We start from the raw sequence: 20593 nt of genomic DNA, 5'->3' as shown, positions 1-20593 counted from the left end.
TTATACATACTGGATTTCAATCAATGTGTTACAAGACTCAAATCATGGAATTGGGTGATTCTTTCATACATGCTATTTTTCACATGCTTAATAGACACAGAGGATGAATTTGAGTTGTTCTTTCATACATATGACAGGCCTATGTATAGCAACAATTTCCCATGCTTAACTCAATTTGGCGAAAGTATGGACTTAGGTGGCTTTTGTATTCATATATTCAATTGCAAGTTGATGTTTGATAAAATGTTCAGAATTTATTGTCTTTGTCAACTACCTAATGACATGATTTCAGATTGTCATGTTTATCTGAAAAAATAAATGCCTTCATGGAACAAAAGGATTGACAACTTTGAATTTGCATTTATTATAAATTCATTTACAGTACACACAGCTTTCAATAGAAAGTTATCAATCTTCTCATAAGGCAAAAAAAAAAACATGTTTCCTGTAGCAGGTCAAAAAAGTCAAATGCGAAATGCATGTTTTTTTTTAAAATCCATGTCTTGAAATGCCAAATAAAAAAGATACCTTTTGTTTGCTGCAAATTGGAATGGGAATATTTATGATCCCCTTTCAACCTGCAGATTATAAAAGGTATTTAAAAAAACGTGTGATGTTTTCTCCAGTAGTTTTTCACTATGCTCATTTGTAAATGTTTACTCCAGTAGTGTTTTATATTATTTTTTGCATTTTTCTGGGTTTTTTTCTTGTGGAAAAAAAAAATTCTAATACGCAAAATAAGCCTTCAAAAACGTAATGCGCGCTACAGGAAACAAACTTGTGGGGTTTTTTTTGCCTAAACTCACCATATATTATACTGGGGAAACGATTAAGCATCAGTAATGATCTCCTTCACTTGCGTAATATTTGTTTGTGTATATTGTATACCTCGACTGCCAACATTAGACCCAGTTTTAACCACCGTTTATCAGTGGGAGCTGGTAGCCTAATGGATAAGGCGTCCGTCTAGAGATTGGAAGGTCGTGGGTTCGATTCCCGCGCCGGCAAATTCCCTTGCTTTTTTTTTCAAGTTGGGTTGTGTGCCGGTCGGGATCTGTATTTATATGTTGTCTTGTTTAATTGTAACACTTTGGATTGGTAAACTGTTCACTCTTTCTAAACTCACCAACTTAATTTCCCCTTGATATTGGGCTATTTTGTTGCTATAATCATAGACTATTCTCTCTATAGTCTATGCTATAATGGGCTATTCCAGAAATCCACATACCCCATATGGAAGACATTGCTTCACACAGGGGTGTAGATTTCTAATGGGGTTAACTGAATGGGTGATCCCATTTGAAATCTACACCCCTCAATTGGCCTAGACATTCCTCAAATTGCTTAAAGGTCCGTAACCCGATCGACAGCATCATCCCCCCGATTTTTCTCATTGTTGATGAGTTTTTGGTATCATTTAATAGATTATATTTTTCTCATTACCATCCTGAAATATGACGATCCAATTTGATGTATTTTCGAGAAATCAAGAAACAAACAGGCTATACTGGTAACCACCTTCGACATTCTGGGTAGGAAAAAAATGATTCCGTGAATAGGAGCCGTTTTACTCCCATGCCAATTCGCACAAACGGAAATAGTCCGAAATAATGAGGGCGCTATAATGATAAACGCTTAAAACAAAAATAAAGAAATACATAAGGGATGAAATAAATACAAAACAAGACCTTATCTTGTTAAGTATGATACGAGGAATATGAAAAAAAAATATGAGAAAAATGTCCCCACTATAAAAATATTATAAAAAAAACATTTATTCATTAAAACAAATCCTAAAATAAAAGATAAGTGTAAAATGTATGTGATGATAATATACAAAATTAAAAGGAAATGTATCAGGGTCAAATGAAAATAAAAAGAATGAGATATTTTGTCACAAGAATGATGAGCGTAGTGGTATGGCGAAGCACTTTTCGGCCACGGGAGTGTTGTTTCTGGATGCGGACCACAATGCAATGCATGCGTACATTTCAACGTATTGGCTTACAAATTGTGCTAATTATTCACTTTTATGCTGAAAATGTTCTCGTTTTCTCACATAGATGCATAAAGGGGACAATATTTGAAATTGTATGTAAGTTTGAAGACAATCCATATCCTAAACTGATAGGGTTACCCCCCTTTAATAGGATTTCATTGTGTTTTTAACAGACCACTCAGGACTGCCATGCCTGTCAAAACTATTAGCGTTGCTCATTTTCTTAATCTGTTGTGACACCCAAGTCATTAGAACCAGAATTGGTCCATAACTGGTTTATACAGGTCGATAGTCCAAAGGCAAATTGCTAAATGGGTAACTGTTCCAGCGTAAATATTATTAACCTCTGCGCACAACATTTTGTGTGTAGAACAAACTGCTCGCATGCTGGCCACCGTATTTGGATTGCGTTTGGACCTCGGAATATCTGTCGGGGTGTAATTGGGATATTCCTCTGTTCCACAATGTTTAGATATTTCACAATGCCCTCCAAATAACCGATGCACAGTTATTAACCTCTAAACATAACCCTCTAATCGTAACTCTGACCCTAACCCTTAACCATATCCCTAATATCCTAACCCAGAATCCCCTAAACCCTAACTTGAACCAATTTTTTTATTCAACTAATGATTAGCCTTATAGAAAATAATATGTACACTAGAGAAAATAATACATGGGACATTATTGATATTAATTATAATATGATCTTTAATTTCCTTCCAAATATTTGTACAGTTTTTATCTCAACAAAACATTTGTAAATTTTTTTATAATTAATACCAGTCATGTTATTTTATAGTGCCAATTCATGATAAGTACATGTACCACAAACTGCATCAATATGATTTTTGCAACTGTGGTGTAAATCGGAGAATCTGAATTCGGATTAGACCTCACAAGTGACAGATCATTACGACAACATATTGTACTTGTGACACAAGTACACAACCACAGAATTAACTAGACTTAGCTGTGGTCTAAGACCACGAACACAGCCGTGTTGTGACCCCTAATGACCTTTGACCCCAAAATATATGAAAACGCCCATAGACATTGGCTAATGTCAATGCATGGGTGCACGTGGCACCACTTTGCTATGTTATTTGTGGCAGAAGGGGCATTTTGAAGGTTTTTCGTCTCAGACCGGAAGTGACCCCTTAATGACCTTTGACCCCAAATAAAAAAATACCACATATGAACCACAATTCATGTGTTAACATACCGTTACTGTCCTATGTTTTTCTTAGCAAATAAAATGTTTTGAAGGTTTTTCGTTTTATACCGTAAGTGACCCCTTAATGACCTTTGACACCAAATCTGTGAGGACCCCATAGACACTGTGTAATAACAATGCATATGTGCAAGTGTTGTCACTGTCCTACGTAATTTGTGGGAGAAGAAGCATTTTAAAGGTATTTCGTTTTATACCGGAAGTGGCCCTTTAATGACCTTTGACCCCAAATAAAAAAAATACCACATATACACAGGGTAACTACAATTTATGTGTGAACATACCGTTACTGTCCTCTGTTCTTCTTAGCCAATAAAAAATTTTGAAGGTTTTTCGTTTTATACCGGAAGTGACCCCTTAATGACCTTTGACCCCAAATCTGTGAGGACCCCATAGACACTGGATAATAACAATACATGTGTGCAAGTGGTGTCACTGGCCTACGTAATCTGTGAGAGAAGAAGCATTTTGAGTTGAAATCACGTTTTGACCCCTATGACCCCTGTGTGACCTTTGACCCCACGAGTTTCATATGACATGTAGGGGCATGGTAAATGATGGTTGTGACCAAGTTAGGTCAAAATCGGTGTAAGCATGTAAGTGCTAGAGCAAATGTAGTGGTCGGCAGAAAGAAAGAAAGAAAGAAAGAAAGAACTAGATATATTGCATCCTTAGTAAGGCTGCGAAGTCTAGCCGTGACCTTGAAATGACATCTGATGACCTTGAAATGACCTTCACCACATTTTGCATCATATCCATATAACATATACTAATTTTCATTCAAATTGAATAAACTTTGTAATTTGACCCCTTTTGACCTTTAGTTGACCTCTGGTGACCTTGAAATGACCTCCAATATATTTTGAATCATATCAAGATCACATATACTAATTTTCATTTAAATTGGACAAACTTTAGAATTTTACCCTTTTGACCCCAAAACAGACCCTCCTCCATGTTTAAGCCAAATCTGATTACAATCGATATGAACATAATGCTAGAGCCCTTTTGGCATTATTCTGATGATCACAGCACGTAATATGCAGAAAATATTGAATTTTAAAGTGATTTTCAGTAATCAACCATTTCTGTCCCCTGTTTGACCTTGAACTCAAAATCTGTGAGGACCCCATAGACACCAACTAATGTCAATGCATATGTGTCAGTCGCATCTCTGTACCATAGAATCTGTAGGAAAAGAAGCATTTTGAAGGTATTTGGTTATGTGCGAAATACCACCTTAATGACCTTTGACCCCAAAGCTGTGAGGACCCCATAGGCCCCGGCTATAGCCAAGGTCAATGTATAAATCTCATTACTGTACCACGTAATCTGTAGGAGAAGAAGCATTTTTGGTAAAAATCACATTTTTAGCCAAAATTACTCATGCATGACCTTTGACCCCAAATGGGTCATGTCAAATGTAAATGCTGGGGTAGTGGAGCTTGTGCCCAAGTTTGGTCATAATCGGTCAAATAATAAAGGAGCTAGAGCAAATTATGTTAAATGTTGACAGAAAGAAGAAAGAAGAAGAAGAAGAAGAAGAAGAAGAAGAAGAAAGAAACTACTGGGAAACAGGAGTCTAGCCGCCGCTCGGCTAGACTAAAGAAAGAACCTGTAAGAAAAAAGACACAGCCGTGACTAACGTCACGGCTGTGTAATACCACATATGGACAGAGTAACTACAATTTATTTGTGAACATACCGTTACTGTCCTATGTTTTTCTTAGCAAATAAAAATTTTTGAAGGTTTTTCGTTTTATACCGGAAGTGACCCCTTAATGACCTTTGACCCCAAATCTGTGAGGACCACATAGACACTGGATAATAACAATGCATGTGTGCAAGTGGTGTCACTCTCCCACGTAATCTGTGAGAGAAGAAGCATTTTGAGTTGAAATCACGTTTTGACCCCTATGACCCCTGCTTGACCTTTGACCCCACGAGTTTCATATGACATGTAGGGGCATGGTCAATGATGGTTGTGACCAAGTTAGGTCAAAATCGGTACGAGCATGTAAGTGCTAGAGCAAATGTAGTGGTCGGCAGAAGAAAGAAAGAAGAAAGAACATGTAAGAAAAAAGACACAGCCGTGACTAACGTCACGGCTGTGTAAAGAAAGAGAATCAGGACTCGACCGCCATCTTGATACAGGCATGGAGCAAAAATTGGGGGTATTCAGTTTCCCTCGGAATTCAATTCCCGGTTCTCCTTCTCTAATTCTGTGGACACAACAGGCTAAGACATTTTAAAGAGGGAAGAATTCTTGTGTCATATTTTATGAAACATTTGCTTCAAGATGTCCAAATCTTTATTTAGGAGACACTAGTGTCTGTCATCTTTTGCCAGGTTAAATCATAATCACCACAAAATACATTGTAATTTAACAACACTGCAGTATTTTGCAAAGACCTTTGGCACTGCCCGATTTGGTGCTGTTAGCAGTGTGAACAAGAAGTGTGGTTCTGAATTCCGATTGGTTAATTGAATCACATCATCCATCACATTGGCTTTTCATCTGCTGATCAAGCTGCTTAGCATCTCATGACCCGGTTCTTTTTACGCGATGATCAGGATAAGCGGCCGGTCAGTGCGAAAGGTCTTTGCAAGATACTGAAGCCTAGTTCAAAATCTTCAAGTGCTTTATGATAACTGGTGTACAACATACAAGCAGGGTTTGATAAACACTTACATTGCAAGTGTAAACGAAAACAACTTGAGATGCGCACTGTTGTTGATGACACAGTTCCCTATTCATTTGCAAAGGATTTGCATATCTACCAAAGTTCATTTTTATTGCCAAAACAGCACATGCACTATACATCGATACAGAAGAGGGGTTCCGATTGACCAATTGAATGATGCAGGTGTTAGACTTGCAGTGCAAATCCACAGTTCAAATCTAGCAAATAATCTTCTAAAAGAAGTGAGCGAATCAAAGTTGGATCTAGTATATTAATCTAATTGGCTGAACAATCACGTCCATATTCGGGATTAAGAACAAGGTTTTTTTAGGTAAGTTAGGATTAGAGCTGACTTGTTGGACCCAAAATGCACTTGAAGATGTTCATTAAATTGCTCATATGTCAACATGTGTCAACTTCTTTAGTTAAATTATGAAAAATGGGATTAAGCCTCATACCCTCATGTTGGACAAATATACCACATCATTGTGTTTTTAAACACATTTTAATTGACGACATTGAACTATTGAGATTCAGAATAAGTCTACTTGTAGAATTCATGCTCCGATTCATCCTTCTTGATGTTGTTTCTGTAGCCTTTCTCAAAGTCCTTAACCAAGATGACATATCGATTCTCACGAACTGCCTGCATACCAGCCTGTTGAAAGATGACAAATATAATAGGTTCATTAATATACCTTGCTTAAAACAAATATTAAATAATTTGATGTCAAGTCCCAACTCCCCCTCCCTTTTTTACCTTAGCATGCTATATGAAACTACACATTTTTCAAAGGGAAAATATTTATCAAGAACTTCCGATAAAGCATCATGATGATTATATTGCATTAAACAAAGTTTTGCAATTTTTCCATGAAATGAACTGGGAAACTTAAGTTCAAGTAAAAAGTGTTAGGGAACAAACCAAAACTTTGATAACATCTTGGAAATGAAAATCCTTTTGTTACATGGGGAGGGGTAAAAATGGCCACTGAGGGCAGAGGGAAGGGTCAGACACCTAACGAAAGCATTTTTGGGGGCACTAAGGCAAGGGTATGGGGCAATGCAATGTTCTATTCCAGATGAAATTCATAAGCCCCTATGGAAGACATTCCTTTAATCTTCCAAACAGGGAGTGTGAATTTCAAATGGGGTTACCTGAATGGGAGACTCCCATTTGAAGTTTACACCCCCTATGTGGGAGGTTAAGTTAATATCTTCCATAGGCAGTGTATGGATTTCAACTGGAACAAGCCAATTTGCCATTGTTGCCATTATTATAATTGTGTTTTTTGTTTATTTTCAACATCCCTGCCTATTTTATACTATGTTCAACTTTAAACAGTGGAAACAATTTGGTATTTACTAGTTTACCTGTAAATAAAGTCTCACATACTCTCAAAAAGCATGTACCACTCACACAATTTGCAAATTACACTTGGTGCCGTGTCCAACTGTAATTATTAGTAAGGCCAAGCCATTTTACATCAATCTACAATGTTACAAGTTTTACCTACTGTAAGGGGCTGCGCAATAATTATGAGCTGGGGTAAACTTTCCAAAGAGCGTTCCTAATTATTGCACGGTCACTTAGTGTTGAACAAAGTTTGTAACATTGCCAATGTAATTCAATTGCACAACATTATGCAAGACTGACTGTGTCAAATTAAAGCTATTATTACAATCCTGATTCTGTCTTACCTCTTGGCATATAGCATTGATATCAGCACCGGAAATCTTGTCTGGTCTGGCAACATCTGTTGATCACTACCGTTAAGGAAAACATCCAACTACAGTATCAAGCAATTAGCCCCCATGGACGAAAAAAGGTAACAGACTGCGTACACCTCTCAGCATCACCCAATAATGAGGGCCGATTGTTCTATGAAATGCAACAGGCAAAACTGCTATGCACTTACCACATATTTTACGGTCTATCACGTAGGCACGTAACACTCTATTGCGTATACGCAAAGGCATACAAGGCTGGCGTGATTGTTAGACACAGCACAATCGAACAATTGGCCCTCATGAATATGCAAGAATTCACAGCATACAATACACAGGGCCTTTAGACTGTTGATACATGATCTGTAGAAGTCTGTGTTAACACCTTTAGCTTGCTCTAAATCAATGGCGAAACTAGGGGAGGGAGCTGCACCCTGTTAAAAGTCTTCAAGGGTGGATTTGTACATTCCTACATTACACATAGGGCTCATCCAATCATGGTCTTCAGTTGCATGATTGCATTGTTCAACAAAAAGTATGCCAGACGCTACAGGATGAAGAAGGTACATCCTCTCATGATCGAGAATTACATGCTCTGCGTGCTAGCCATGCGCTTCAATGGAAAAAGTTTTAAAATATTTTCTCAAAATATCAAGAGCTATCTTAAGAACTACTGAATCAATACTAGGCTTGTTTGTACTCATTTTAATGCATTTTTCATGCTGATTCCAAATATGGTCATGAAAATTTACATTTCTGAAATTTTTGAATTTAAATTTTTTTTAAACTTGTTCATACACTCCTATATCAAAGCAGCCAATCAGAAAAGATGTTAGAAAAGTACGAAACATGCATTGATTGTGTATATTGTGCACTCCGCGTACTACGCGCAGTGTTTCGCGCGCGTTCGCGTCGCGTGGGATTGAGTCATTTTTCGGGCGGGTTGATGCATTTAAATTTGGTTCTATTTTCCAACATTTTTAGTGATAATTTGATATATAAAAAAGTAAAAATCACGTGTTTTTTTTTTCTTCTCGTGTATGAAATAGATTAATAAACTTGTATTACTTATTGCTCGTGAAATTAGACAAAATAATGCACTTGCGGTGTGCATCAACATCAGAGCGCATGTATTTTTTTCGGTCTAATTTCTCTCTCAACAAGTAATACGCGCTCATTAAACTATAATCGTCTGCAGTCGACACCCGCGTGAAGAGAGTAAATTTTGCCTATAACAGAATAAGGTGATTTGTTTTGAATATGAAAGGATACAATCTTCCAGATCTACTTCATCTGACAGGTTCATCTTGGTGCAGATGGTACTAAAGATGAGTCGCTTCTGTCGTCTGTCTGGCATTGGGAACTCAATCTTACGGTCAAGACGACCTGGACGGAGAAGAGCTGGATCTAAAGTGTCATGACGATTGGTTGCCATGATGACCTGTAATGAAATGAAAAGTGACAGTGATCATCAGGGGTGGGACTGGAAATTAGTGTTTTTGGTGTTGGTTGCTTGAGGAGGTAACTTCCATTATGTTACTCACATGTGCAACTTTGACTTTAATGACTGAAGTTTTAAACTTGGGACAAAAAAAAAGATTACCCAGTATAGGGTTCTTACACTATGAAATGGTACATGAGTGTTGTGCAGTATTATAATAGATATTGTCTTCTAATTGCTTCAGTGCATATATTAAGGTGTCAAGGTCAGGGCTTACATTTCAGGGAGGCCACCAAAGCCATTGCCTGCATGTTCTTTTTCAGTTCAGTTCAGTTTCAGTTTCAGTTTATTTTCACCAACAATAGTATACAAACAAGGTCTTGAAACCCCAGATCTTTGTCAACTTCAAGGCATTCTTCATTACTTGTTGGCCTTGATGCCCTTCTTTAACTTTAACCAGTGCCTTAAAATCAAAACATGTTTTCCTAGTAAGGTAATGTGACTGGATAACAGAGAGATGGTATAAAAGAGGTCTGAATAATGGAGGTTGAACTGTACTACTTTTTTTTAATTGGCCATCTTGGAAATTAGGCAAGCGATCTTAAGATGGGGAGTGCCTTGCACAAGCACCAAGTACATCACAGCATAAGATATAAACATATTGTCATTTGAAGCAAGCATACTAAAGATATCAATTTGGCATTTTCATTGTTTATGCCAGCTGCAAATCAGCCCATCTAGTGATCTGCACTTTTATGTCAACAACAGCCACAAAAACAAAACTTGTTTGGTGGAAATAAAACCTTGTTAACTCTGATATCAACCCAAATTTTAGCTATCAACTAGACAATTGGCCCTCTTTGTGCACAATGCCCTAGCCGCAAGACTTACTTTGACATTGACTGTTTGATCAAAGCCATCCATTTGGTTCAACAGTTCAAGTAAAATTCTTTGCACCTCTCTGTCAGCTGAAAAAATAAAGGCAATAACAAAAGTTAATCCAACAGCTGTCATACAACATTACAAACCCACCACAGGTAACCAAGGCGGGGGTTGCCTCCTCTAAAAATATGTTCACGTAAAATTGGGACAGAAAGGACATGAAAATGTATGGAACCTGTTTCCTACTCCAACTGGTGCATATCTCTGGAGGTCCAGTTGTTTGCTCCTCAGAGCAACAACTTACTGATTACAGGCCTGAAGTCTTCCACATACATATTGTTTGATGGCATGTAAAACCGAGTCATTTTTAAGAAAAGTTGAACAATGATGTTAACAAATCTATGTGTATATATACAGTCTATAATTGTGATAGCTGTTGGTATTTTTCAGGTCTAGAATTGAACATTATAATTTATATGTTTTGTTAGATAAAATAATAAATGATCACATCAAAAAACCGTGATGTGTTCAGATAGTTATTACGCTCAGTCAATGGTCAATTTTGCACTTGTCAAGAAAATGATTAACCATTCATACCTCCTCTCACAAAGCAGGTAAAATGGGGAAGCCTATTTATAAGACATTCCTACCAGAAAAAAAAAAGACTTTGAATGTTTCCTTGTCATTTAATTAAAAGATTACCCCAACAACTGTTAACATTTTACAAAATCAGCATTATTACAGAAACAATTATGATCTCACCTCCAGTTTGAGCGTCAAATCTTTTGGTAGCAATGGCGTCAATCTCATCAATGAAGATAATGGCGGGAGCATTCTCTTTGGCTAATCGGAATACATCTCTTACCATCCTTGGTCCTTCACCCAGGTACTTCTGTACAAACTCGGAGCCAACAACACGAATGAAGGCAGCTGTAAAGAAACAGGGCAAAGTGTAAAGCAGGATCAGAAATTTGTTGAGAATCCATTTTGGCAGAGTTTCTCCTGAGCTGATTTGCGTGAATCTAAAGAGATTATCACAGCTATTTTAAGCCTACATTCACGGAATTCGGGGTTCGCTCATGGAAATTTGAAAATGCCACAAAATAGTGAAAAACTGTGTAAAATGTCTAACTTTTGTATTGATTTGCAAAATAAAACTATAAAAAAAAAAGGGATTTTTTAGCAGCAATCAACAGTTAAACAATCCATTACAGCATTAATTCTAGGGCTACAATGCAAGAGTCTGGCCATACTACAGTAAAAAGAAAGATAAAATACCATGTTTGTTTGAACTAAACCATGTTTGTTGGAACTTTTCAGTGCTTTATAGTGGAAAACGGAAAATCACGGAAATCGTCCAATTTGTAACACAGATTTTAAATTTTGTAACACATAGAAATCATTACTGTAAAGGTACGCTTGAGTTGAGCTAAAATTGAAATGAGAGACCAATCAGTACACAGACATCTCATCTAGGTTAGCCCAACAGATAATTAAAGTGTTTGCACCCCTGCAGCCATAAACATTTTCTCATAAAATTATGTTCATTTTATTTCAACATTTTTTTCATGATGCCATTGCTTTTAATGATTTTTTATTTTAAAACAAAAGAAAAAATTCTCCCAACTGTGCTTTTTGTGATAAAGTTCCGGAAACTTCTTCTCACATTTTTTGCCATTGTGATATTGTTAAACCTATTTGGGAGGCGCTTGTTCAAGTTATCAAAGTTAAGCATGACATTATATTTTGATTTGCAACATTTGGTAAATTATTTGGAGTGCCCTGCTAGCCCTTAGATAAATATATTATGTACATATGTTTGAAATATATCCATCTGTGTAAATTTCAGGACAAAAAACCTACTTTCGTTTCTTTTAAAACTTTTCTGGTATTTTTTAAGGTAAATTATCTGTGCATTTAAAAAATGGAGATTTGAATTATAACTCCCTCTTTCCCCATGCACATTGTGGATCTTGTTTTTCACATGTACAATGTTTTAGTTGTACCACTGTAATCTATTTTTGTATGCTGCTTTTTTTGTGTTTTTTCATGTGATTTCTTGTGATTTTTCTGTGATTTCTTTCTTTTGATAATAAAAATACATGAAGATTAAAAAAAAATTCTCATGAAAAAAGTGAGCTATCTTCAGACTGTCTTGGTTTACGAGTAAAGCTGATCCAAGTTACGATGGTTATTTTAAAATGTAAACCGGTTAGGGTTATACATACAGAGTTGCCTGGGTGAAGCAAAATGGTGATTGTGATTTTCTAGAAAATATAAAGATTAATTTACCACCTGACAGAACAGAAATATGATGTAGACCTCATATGACGTAGACGCCATCGTGTTGTGCCCTTGAGTAAGGTACTTTATCTCGATGTTGTGCCCTTGAGTAAGGCACTTTATCTCGATTACTCCTCTCCAGCCGGGTGTATAAATGGGTTCCGGCATTCTTAAATGCTGGGAATGTTACAGATTTGCTGTGGAGGAGGTGTAGCGATCCCCCTATAACAACATTACATGGAGGAGTCTGGCCCAATCGCCAATAAAAGAGAGATGGTCAGTCCAATCACTGTTTATACAGGATCACCTCCTTTACCTTTACTTAAACCTCATAATTTGCAGCGATTTTAGAGGGTCAATTAAAGTGACTCCGAACTTACTTGTATGTGGGTAGCTACTACTTTCCCTAGTATACTTTTCACATCCTAAGTACCCTTCTACATGGATCAACACCACTTTTCAAATATAAATGATCCTACTCAAAGTATCAGGGGTCTATAAAGGTCACTCAAAGTGACCCAAGTCTTAACTAAAGTGACTCAAAAATTACTCCCCATTCCGGAAAAATACAGCACTAAATTTTTGAAATGAGTCTACACCATTTTTCAAATACAAATGATCTTAATCAAAGTATCAGGGGTCTGTAGGGTTACTCAAAGTGACCCAAGTCTAATTAACTCACCTGTAGTATGGTTAGCTACTGCTTTAGCCAGCATAGTTTTACCACATCCTGGTGGCCCATACATAAGTACTCCCCTAGGAGGATCTATACCAATCTGTTGGTACAAGTCAAAGTGGGTGAGTGGTAACTCTACAGCTTCTCTGATCTCCTGCTTCTGCATGTCCATACCTCCTATGTCTGAGTAGGACACATCAGGTTTCTCATCTGGAGAGGGTGGGGAGGGGGGAGAAAACAAGTTTTTATAGTAATCAAGTTAGCTCATCATAACATCAACATGACTGATGTCACTCAAATGCATCACTCATGCACCAAGAGAGATGCCTACACATTGCCCAGTGGCTTTGACAGGAACAAACGGCGGCGGACATGAGTAAATAAATGCAATTTAGTTCAATGATAAGGCACTAGACTGATGCATGACGGTACAAGTTCAATTCCCCGCAGTGTCGTTAGGCAAAATAAAATTGTTGTATTGGAGTAACTGGCCATTGCAAAATAGGTTAGGGTGGGTGAATTTTTTGTCTCTTTTCACTTTCTGTACTATATTGAGTAACTCGATCTCACAGTCAAATAAATCACAAATTGACAAAACGGTTTTTGCCAACTCTGAAAAATGCTTTATTTTGTATCTCTGTGTTCTGCAATCGCATATTTTCTGTGTTAGTTGCATTCCTTTTTAAAGAGGAGCACCGCACAGTGTTTTTTTGGTTTGTTGGGGGTTAAAAAAGTCTTGGGTTGAGCCCAATTTTAAGGTAGGGCAGGTTACTCCAATACAACAATTTTTTGTTTTTAACCTTTTTAGTCTGCTTTTGTAAACAACAATTAACTTGCTTGAATTCTGAGCAAAGAACTCACTGCTGATTGTTCTTACAAAATCCAGGGGCTGCTGCTGGCTGTGATGGCTTATTGTGGTTTGTGCAGGGTGTGTGCTTCTAAACAGTAACTCCCTGAATTGTTGTTTAATCTTACACAACAATAGTCCCGGAGTTTTCTCTGATATTTCCCTGACAAATTTCTAGACTTCTCAATGAAACTGCCATGCAAAGTGAGTAGCCTAGATGTACACTAAAAGCTCTACTGGGCTATTCTAGTTGAAATCCATACACCCCCTATTACAGTTGACATGACCTCAAACTTCCACATAGGGAGTGTGAATTTCAAATGGAGTTACCTGAATGGGTGACTCCATTTGAAATCTAAACCCCCTGTATGAGCAATTACGGTCATGTCTTCCATAGAGAGAGCATGGATTTGTAATGGAGTAGCCCACTATTAAATTTATCTACCAGAATCTCAAATATGCCAGTTAATCAATGTACTAGCCTGCTGTACTAGTATCAAGCTTTGTCATTAGTCATTATTCACTAGTGAATATTCATTAGTCATCTTACCTGCACCCAGCATAGTAATGCTGCTGTCAGCCTCAGGAGGTAGTACATCCACCAGTGCATTACTGTGCTTGTGTAGAGCTACTGATGCGCTGGGTTTGAGAAGCTCCCTGTCTATGGTGCTCAAGATGCGCACATACGAGTTGGACCCTGTATGAAACACAAAAATAGTGTGTAAAGAATATGTTAGCTTATTGAAATCCTTCCTCGTAGAGTTGTTATGCCAGCTGATGCCAGACATCCATGTCCATGACCCCAGGTTGCGACGGTCTGTGAGATCCCATGACCTAGCAGTGGAAGTCCCAAGATCAAACCTTGTCAGCCATGAAAGATCATTTCTACCATCTACAGCCCAATTATGGAATTCTCTACCTGCCCAAATTCCAGCCATTAGATCGAGGGCCAGCTTTAGCAGGGAGGTTAATCGCTTTCTGGGTGCATCCTCGTCAGCAGCTTCTAAATGATTTATTTGTCTCTGCTGTTAATGCCCAGTTATGCCATGTCGTTAAAAAAAAAAAAAAAAAAAAAAAAAAGATCACACTAAGAATGAAACTGATAATGATGACACAATGTATTTTCTAGTAACAGAGATGAAGTCCATGTGAGGAAATGTTTATCAATATCATAAACTGGCTAATAAAAGCATTACAGAATTTGTTCACTCAGGTGGTTAGTGAACCAAGGCATTGTCACTTCAAATGTCTTCCTCACACTAGCTACATCAGTAAATTTTCCACAAGTTATATGGCAGGTAAATAGTTTCCTGTCTGCAAAGTGGGTAAGTTTTTAGATTTTGTGTAAGTAATGAGGAGGTCTACGATAATAATGTTAGGCCTAGTGGTTATCAGACAGCTCCCTGTACAAGGATTTCAGTATTTTGGTGTGTAACATGTGGTGCGTGCAAGAAAGTGTTTTAGTCACATTTAAGCAGCGCATATTTAGCGAATACTGTTGATGTTTTGACCACATCCACATAATATGAAACATTTTTCACTTTCTGTTTCAATAAAAAATTTTATTTGATGGCATTGACAATAATTTTTTGATGGATGTGTTTGTTAATTTCCTAAATTTGGGAAAAAACTATAGGAATTATAGCACATTTTTAACAATACAGAAAATATCCTGAAGAGTTCAAAAATATAGAGCCGCTTGAAGCCCGGAAGATCTTCAATTGGCAGACTTTCTTCCACATTGATTCTAACCCATATCACCTACCTGTAGTTGAGCCTACAATGCCTGTATGTTGATCTACAGCTTCCAGGAACTGACCAATGACGAGTGGTACACTCTGGATGCGCTTCACCTCTTCCTGGGCATGTAGGAATTCTTTCTTCAGATTCTTCTGTTCATCTTTGATGTATTCTTCTTGCACCTCCAAGAACTCCAGCTGCCTTTGAAGTTTCTGTCCAACAAAAAAAAAAACATAATGTCTTTGTTGAAATATTCAACAACTCTTCCTATACCTTTGTACAGGAGCTAACCGTTGTTAATTCGTGATGAATCCACACTTTTACTGTAGCGAGACTACGCTAACTTTTACTGGAGCGAGACTACGCGTTACGCGAGAGCGCGTAAAATTCGTCATGCCTGGAACCTTTGTGCATATGCAAGCTTACAAGTTGAATTCAGTATTTTTTAGGTAGCGGCTAAACTTTGCCGTTTTATTCTGTAGTCATTGCTGATATTAACAGAGAAATCATCGAAGTTTTTGTAAGGCTTAGTGACAATGATTAACTGACATTTCCTCGTGAAATAATCGTGAATTATCGATCTTCAGCTTCTTTTCGTTGTTGAAAGGGATTCAATCATGTTTCACCGTTGTTCATCACCGTTTAAACGGTGATGAACAACGGTGAAACATGATTGAATCCCTAATTGTACCATGTTCAGAATTTAGAACATGTTCTCTTTCTAGGATGTCCATCTGATGACCAATAGGGCTATTCCAGCAGCTAGTGTGTATTTAAACCAAAAATCTAATGAGCTAGGATTTCCCAATTTAGTTATCCATTGGTGCCAAATAGAATGCATCCTAGTACATGTAGGGGTTCACTGATTCAGTCAATCCAGTCGAACAGTTTTTACCAACCCCACCCCTTTTTAGTAAGGAAAAAAAAAAGGTTTGTCTCTAAGATCACGAGTGGTTTGAAAACAAATGCGAAATGCAATTTTTTTTTTTTTATTTTATTCCCGACTTTTTTTACGGTATTTTGAGGAAAAAAGTCTGATTTTCGCAGAATTTTTCTGGAAAAACTAAAACTAAAAAAAAAATTTGAAATAAAAAAAATTTGCGCATTTCTTTTTTGTCAAATTGCGCGATTTTACAAATGCGCACACAAGCTTTGAGACAAACCTTTTTTTTTTTCCTAATGTCCATATAACACATAATTGTGAGCAGCGTTCAAATTAAGCGGTTGTCTGATTGTTCGGGACAACCAAAATAATTAAGTAAAAGTTAAAAAGGCAGTTGTCCGATGGACAACCATAGAAAAAGTTCTCAGTGTAATTTCGTAAGCTTACCAGTTTACCACAGCCAATTCATCAACAAAAATCATGATAACAATGCCGATAAACTTCAATTTAGTTCCCTTTTTTCTCAAAATTAATCCTGTAAATCCCATTTTCGGCTCGATCACTCGACAGAGGGTATTCCCTGTGTTGTATACTGATGACGAAATACATGTCAACAACAGGTCATCAAACAGTTCTAATGTCGTACGTATTATATCGCGACGTTACCACATTTTTCCATAAGCTACATGCAGAGGTGAATGCCGTGACTTTTGCTGTAGGTCGCTGATTATTGACATTTGACAACATGGCAAAGCAGGTATCAATATTTAAATTATATTTCTTTTATTGGTGAACATGTGCATTAACGGAGCTCAAAATTTACCTTGTATCTGCTGTATAGATCATCGGTACTCTCTTTGGACAAAGAAACCTCCTCCACCTTGGCCACAGGAGCTTCTTCTGTCTGCAAAATAATTAAAAATCATAAGTTAAGTTTAAACTTTTAAAAAGTCTATAGCTGTACCCAGAGAAGATGTAATAAAGAGGAGGGTCAACAGAATTATATCCTTGAGATAATCCCGTAGGTAATCCTGTCGCATCTATTCATAGTCCTTTATTCTCAAGTAGTTAAAGTTAAACATCCACTTGAAATATCCTATGATGTTATGTGTGTGACCGCCCATGGTTGACCGATTTTCACTTCAGAATTGGAAATATTTCCAATGTTTCTATAGAGAATTTGTTGAAAAGTATGAAACGCGTGTGTTAAGGACCTGCTGCTTGGATGGAATACCACGTGTGGATAATACAAGAAAGAAATCGAGTGCTGTAAAATTTCCCCGCAAATCCGCCCTTTTTTTGTAAATATATACATTTCTATTTTTTTTATTTTATGTGTTTTCCTGTCATTTCCTGCAAACCTAATAAAGATATTCTGATAATTGAAAACGTTCTTTATCATAAATAATAGAGGCTGAAAGTGGCAACAAGCAGCAAACATTATAATTTGCCATGGAACTTCAGTCATATTTTATCCGAAATCTGACAAGATGACAGGGTCTGCATGCATGGTGTGCATGGCATGATGACATGCACACACTGACCTATCCCTAAAAGCAGTTAGCTGCAACTTGTATCACACCCATCCCGGTTCAAACCCCATTGTGGTATTCTATTGTAAAGCAGCTAAATAGGGTGATTCATCATTTACTTTGAATGAGCGGTCTCACACATATTTTGTTTGAGGATAGCTTGTTCAACCTCCTCTTTATTACATCTTCTCTGCTGTACCTGCCTGTATCTGTAGGGTAAAGCCATAATTTTTTGAATTCCAAAATTGTATTAAAAGGTCGCAACTCATTATATAGGGAGGTTATAGAAATAAGGCTGCCGGCTTTTCTAAAGGTAGAATTGGCTTGTGTCTGGTTAGCACTAGAACTCTGGCCATAGTATCCGTTTTTACTTCCACTAGGGCCAGAGGCACTTACATTGAAAAATTTGTTGGGCATGCTTGAACGATCCAGTACAAAAAATGAAAGCATTTCAATGCTTGATCGAACCAATACAATAGTGTCAGGCACTAATTAACATGATAAAACCCATTTGAGAACACACAATCGCTGGTCATTTCTAATTCTAAAGATGCATACTCAATCGATTTTGCAGAAACCTGAATCACACGCATGATCAGTGTACTAAATCGCTGTCATATTTGCCTGCTGAGCATGCGCATGATTCGCTGTTTTTCAAAAGCGACACGTAAGCCTATATTGACACCCTCTGTCAGTCAACGTTCTCTAGAATTGCACACATAACTTGTGCAGTTAACGATAATAAACACAGCTTTCAATGGGGAAACACTCGCGGGGACTTTGAACATGGTGCCCGGGGCTAGCCTAGGGGGCAGGGACTTGGCCGGGGATATACACGGCAATAGTGCCCCGCCCTGCGGGGACTACGCTGCACGAACGAACTACCCCCATTCACGCTGTACGAAGTTAGAATTAAAGGAGCCAGTTAGCACGCCAGGCACCACTAAGCATGCAAAGTGCATAGCATCGGACTTTTGGTGATCCCCGTTATCTTTATTTACCGTGTCAGGCTGCTCATTAAATATTCATGAACCCAACACGTCACAAACACGTGGTCTTATTCGGCCGATCAGAATCGTTGCAACTGACCCGACACGGTTTTATGAATGAATTTTTGACCTTACTGGGCTCAGACATGCATTATTCAGTGATTTTGTAATATTCAAGATGGCTGCTCGGCTATGGCGAAAACAGAATGAAAATCAATGGTTCCGTTCGGAAAATATTGCCGTTTGAAAATTGACTTTTTTCTGGCGTCAAATGAGCAAAAATTTGGATGACTGAAGATACTCAAATTTCATTTATCTGTAATTTTGGTTATAATTTTTTGTTGGACATGGAATATTTTTTCTGACTTGGCTGGAAGCTTATTTCAAGTGGTCATGATGGATTTCACTGCGGCAATTGCAGTTTATCAACGGAGACGGACAATATGCACGAGCTGTTTTTTGCCAAATTTTACAAAAATTTCACCGATCCTACACACATGATTCGTCAGTTCTGTGCACGTGATGTCATGCAGTGGGTGCGTGGGGCAGTGCTAGGAAATTTGCATAATTTTAACTTGGTAAGAAGTTTGATTGTGCGCTGGGACTGTAACATGTTTGTAACAGTTTCCAAAATTACATCCCCGGGTAGGTCCCCGCTATCCCCGGACTACAATTGATTTGTGCATTACGCACACGTAAATTCACAAAAGCACGCGCCATCAGGCGCAGATTCAGGGGGGGGGTGGGCCCGGCCCCCTCCCAAAAAAAAAGAGAGAAAAGGAGAGCCTGCCTAGCCAGCCCTATACTCTGACATGTCTGATCAGCTCGTAATAGGCGGGACTCATAGAATGGCGTAACAAACAGCTGGGCGCAGCACCTACGCGAACTGCGCTTTGCGTATTGCGTGAATGGCGCGCAGTGGCGGATTCCAGAGCAGTCAGGGGGGGCAATTTTGAGCGGGAAGCGGCCATCCCGGAGCGCTTGCGCGACGCAGGGGTGTGTCTGAGGGGGGGTGCCCCCTCATAAGTTAGAAACTTTTGAAAAATGAAGACCCAATTCAAGCCATTTGGTCGACTATTTTTGCACTATATTATTGTGTACAATTTTATGTTTGAAAAGGCCGAAAATTTGCGAAATGACGGCCCAAATGAACTTGAAGTCATTCGTGGACAAGTTTTGACCTTTATAAATTATCCGATATTGCTTTAGATTAAGTTTTACATAAAGTTGTATACGCAGGGGGGTGTCTGAGGGGGGATGTGCCCCCTGAGAAGTGAGAAACTTTTGCAAATTGAAGCCATTTGGTGGACCATTTTGGCACTATTATTGTGTGACATTTTAGTTTGAAAAGGGCTGCCGAATTTTACTACTTTGCATAATGTGGTAACTTTGTAATTAAATATTTGTCAACAGCAACGTCTAATTGCACACAAAAATGAACATATAGTTAGAATAAAATGTTTTTAACATTACCTTAAAAATTTATCAAAATAATTTATAATTTGTTAACAATTTTACCTTTTCTTTGTCCACAGTTACGATGCCAATTTCTTCCATTTTGCTGTTTCATGCGTATTTGAAGGTCACATTAGGGTCATAGTTCATGGTGGGTCAGTTGTGTTTTTCTATTAGTAGAAAAGTTTTTCATAAAATAATCTAAAAAATAACAATTAGA

At 37.8% G+C, this 20593-nt stretch overlaps 1 protein-coding gene across 1 annotated transcript; it reads right to left on the bottom strand.

Moving 5' to 3' along the window:
• Positions 1-5566: 5566 nt before the first annotated feature.
• LOC140170330 (26S proteasome regulatory subunit 6B) lies at positions 5567-20541 on the bottom strand. The gene is made up of 10 exons (XM_072193697.1): positions 20437-20541; positions 17221-17301; positions 15540-15726; positions 14325-14471; positions 12934-13137; positions 10731-10898; positions 9978-10054; positions 8918-9086; positions 7619-7674; positions 5567-6575 (listed from the first exon to the last, which is right to left on the bottom strand). Exons 1-10 carry the CDS (start codon positions 20473-20475, stop codon positions 6462-6464), a joined length of 1242 nt encoding a protein of 413 aa, XP_072049798.1. The 5' UTR covers positions 20476-20541; the 3' UTR covers positions 5567-6461.
• Positions 20542-20593: the final 52 nt, after the last annotated feature.

The sequence above is a fragment of the Amphiura filiformis genome, chromosome 14 (genome assembly GCF_039555335.1).
Source record: "Amphiura filiformis chromosome 14, Afil_fr2py, whole genome shotgun sequence".
In the NCBI taxonomy this organism is placed as follows: domain Eukaryota; kingdom Metazoa; phylum Echinodermata; class Ophiuroidea; order Amphilepidida; family Amphiuridae; genus Amphiura; species Amphiura filiformis.
The sequence above is the reverse complement of the archived record's forward strand: the minus strand, read 5'-3'. Positions and strand labels throughout refer to the sequence as shown.

Excerpts from the sequence above, each read along its gene's own strand:
- LOC140170330 (XM_072193697.1), bottom strand. The coding sequence starts at position 20,475 with ATGGAAGAAATTGGCATCGTAACTGTGGACAAAGAAAAG. Across the intron at positions 17,302-20,436 it reads TAACTGTGGACAAAGAAAAG|ACAGAAGAAGCTCCTGTGGC; the intron begins GTAAAATTGTTA and ends ATTATTTTGCAG. Across the intron at positions 15,727-17,220 it reads ATCTATACAGCAGATACAAG|AAACTTCAAAGGCAGCTGGA; the intron begins GTAAATTTTGAG and ends TTTGTTGGACAG.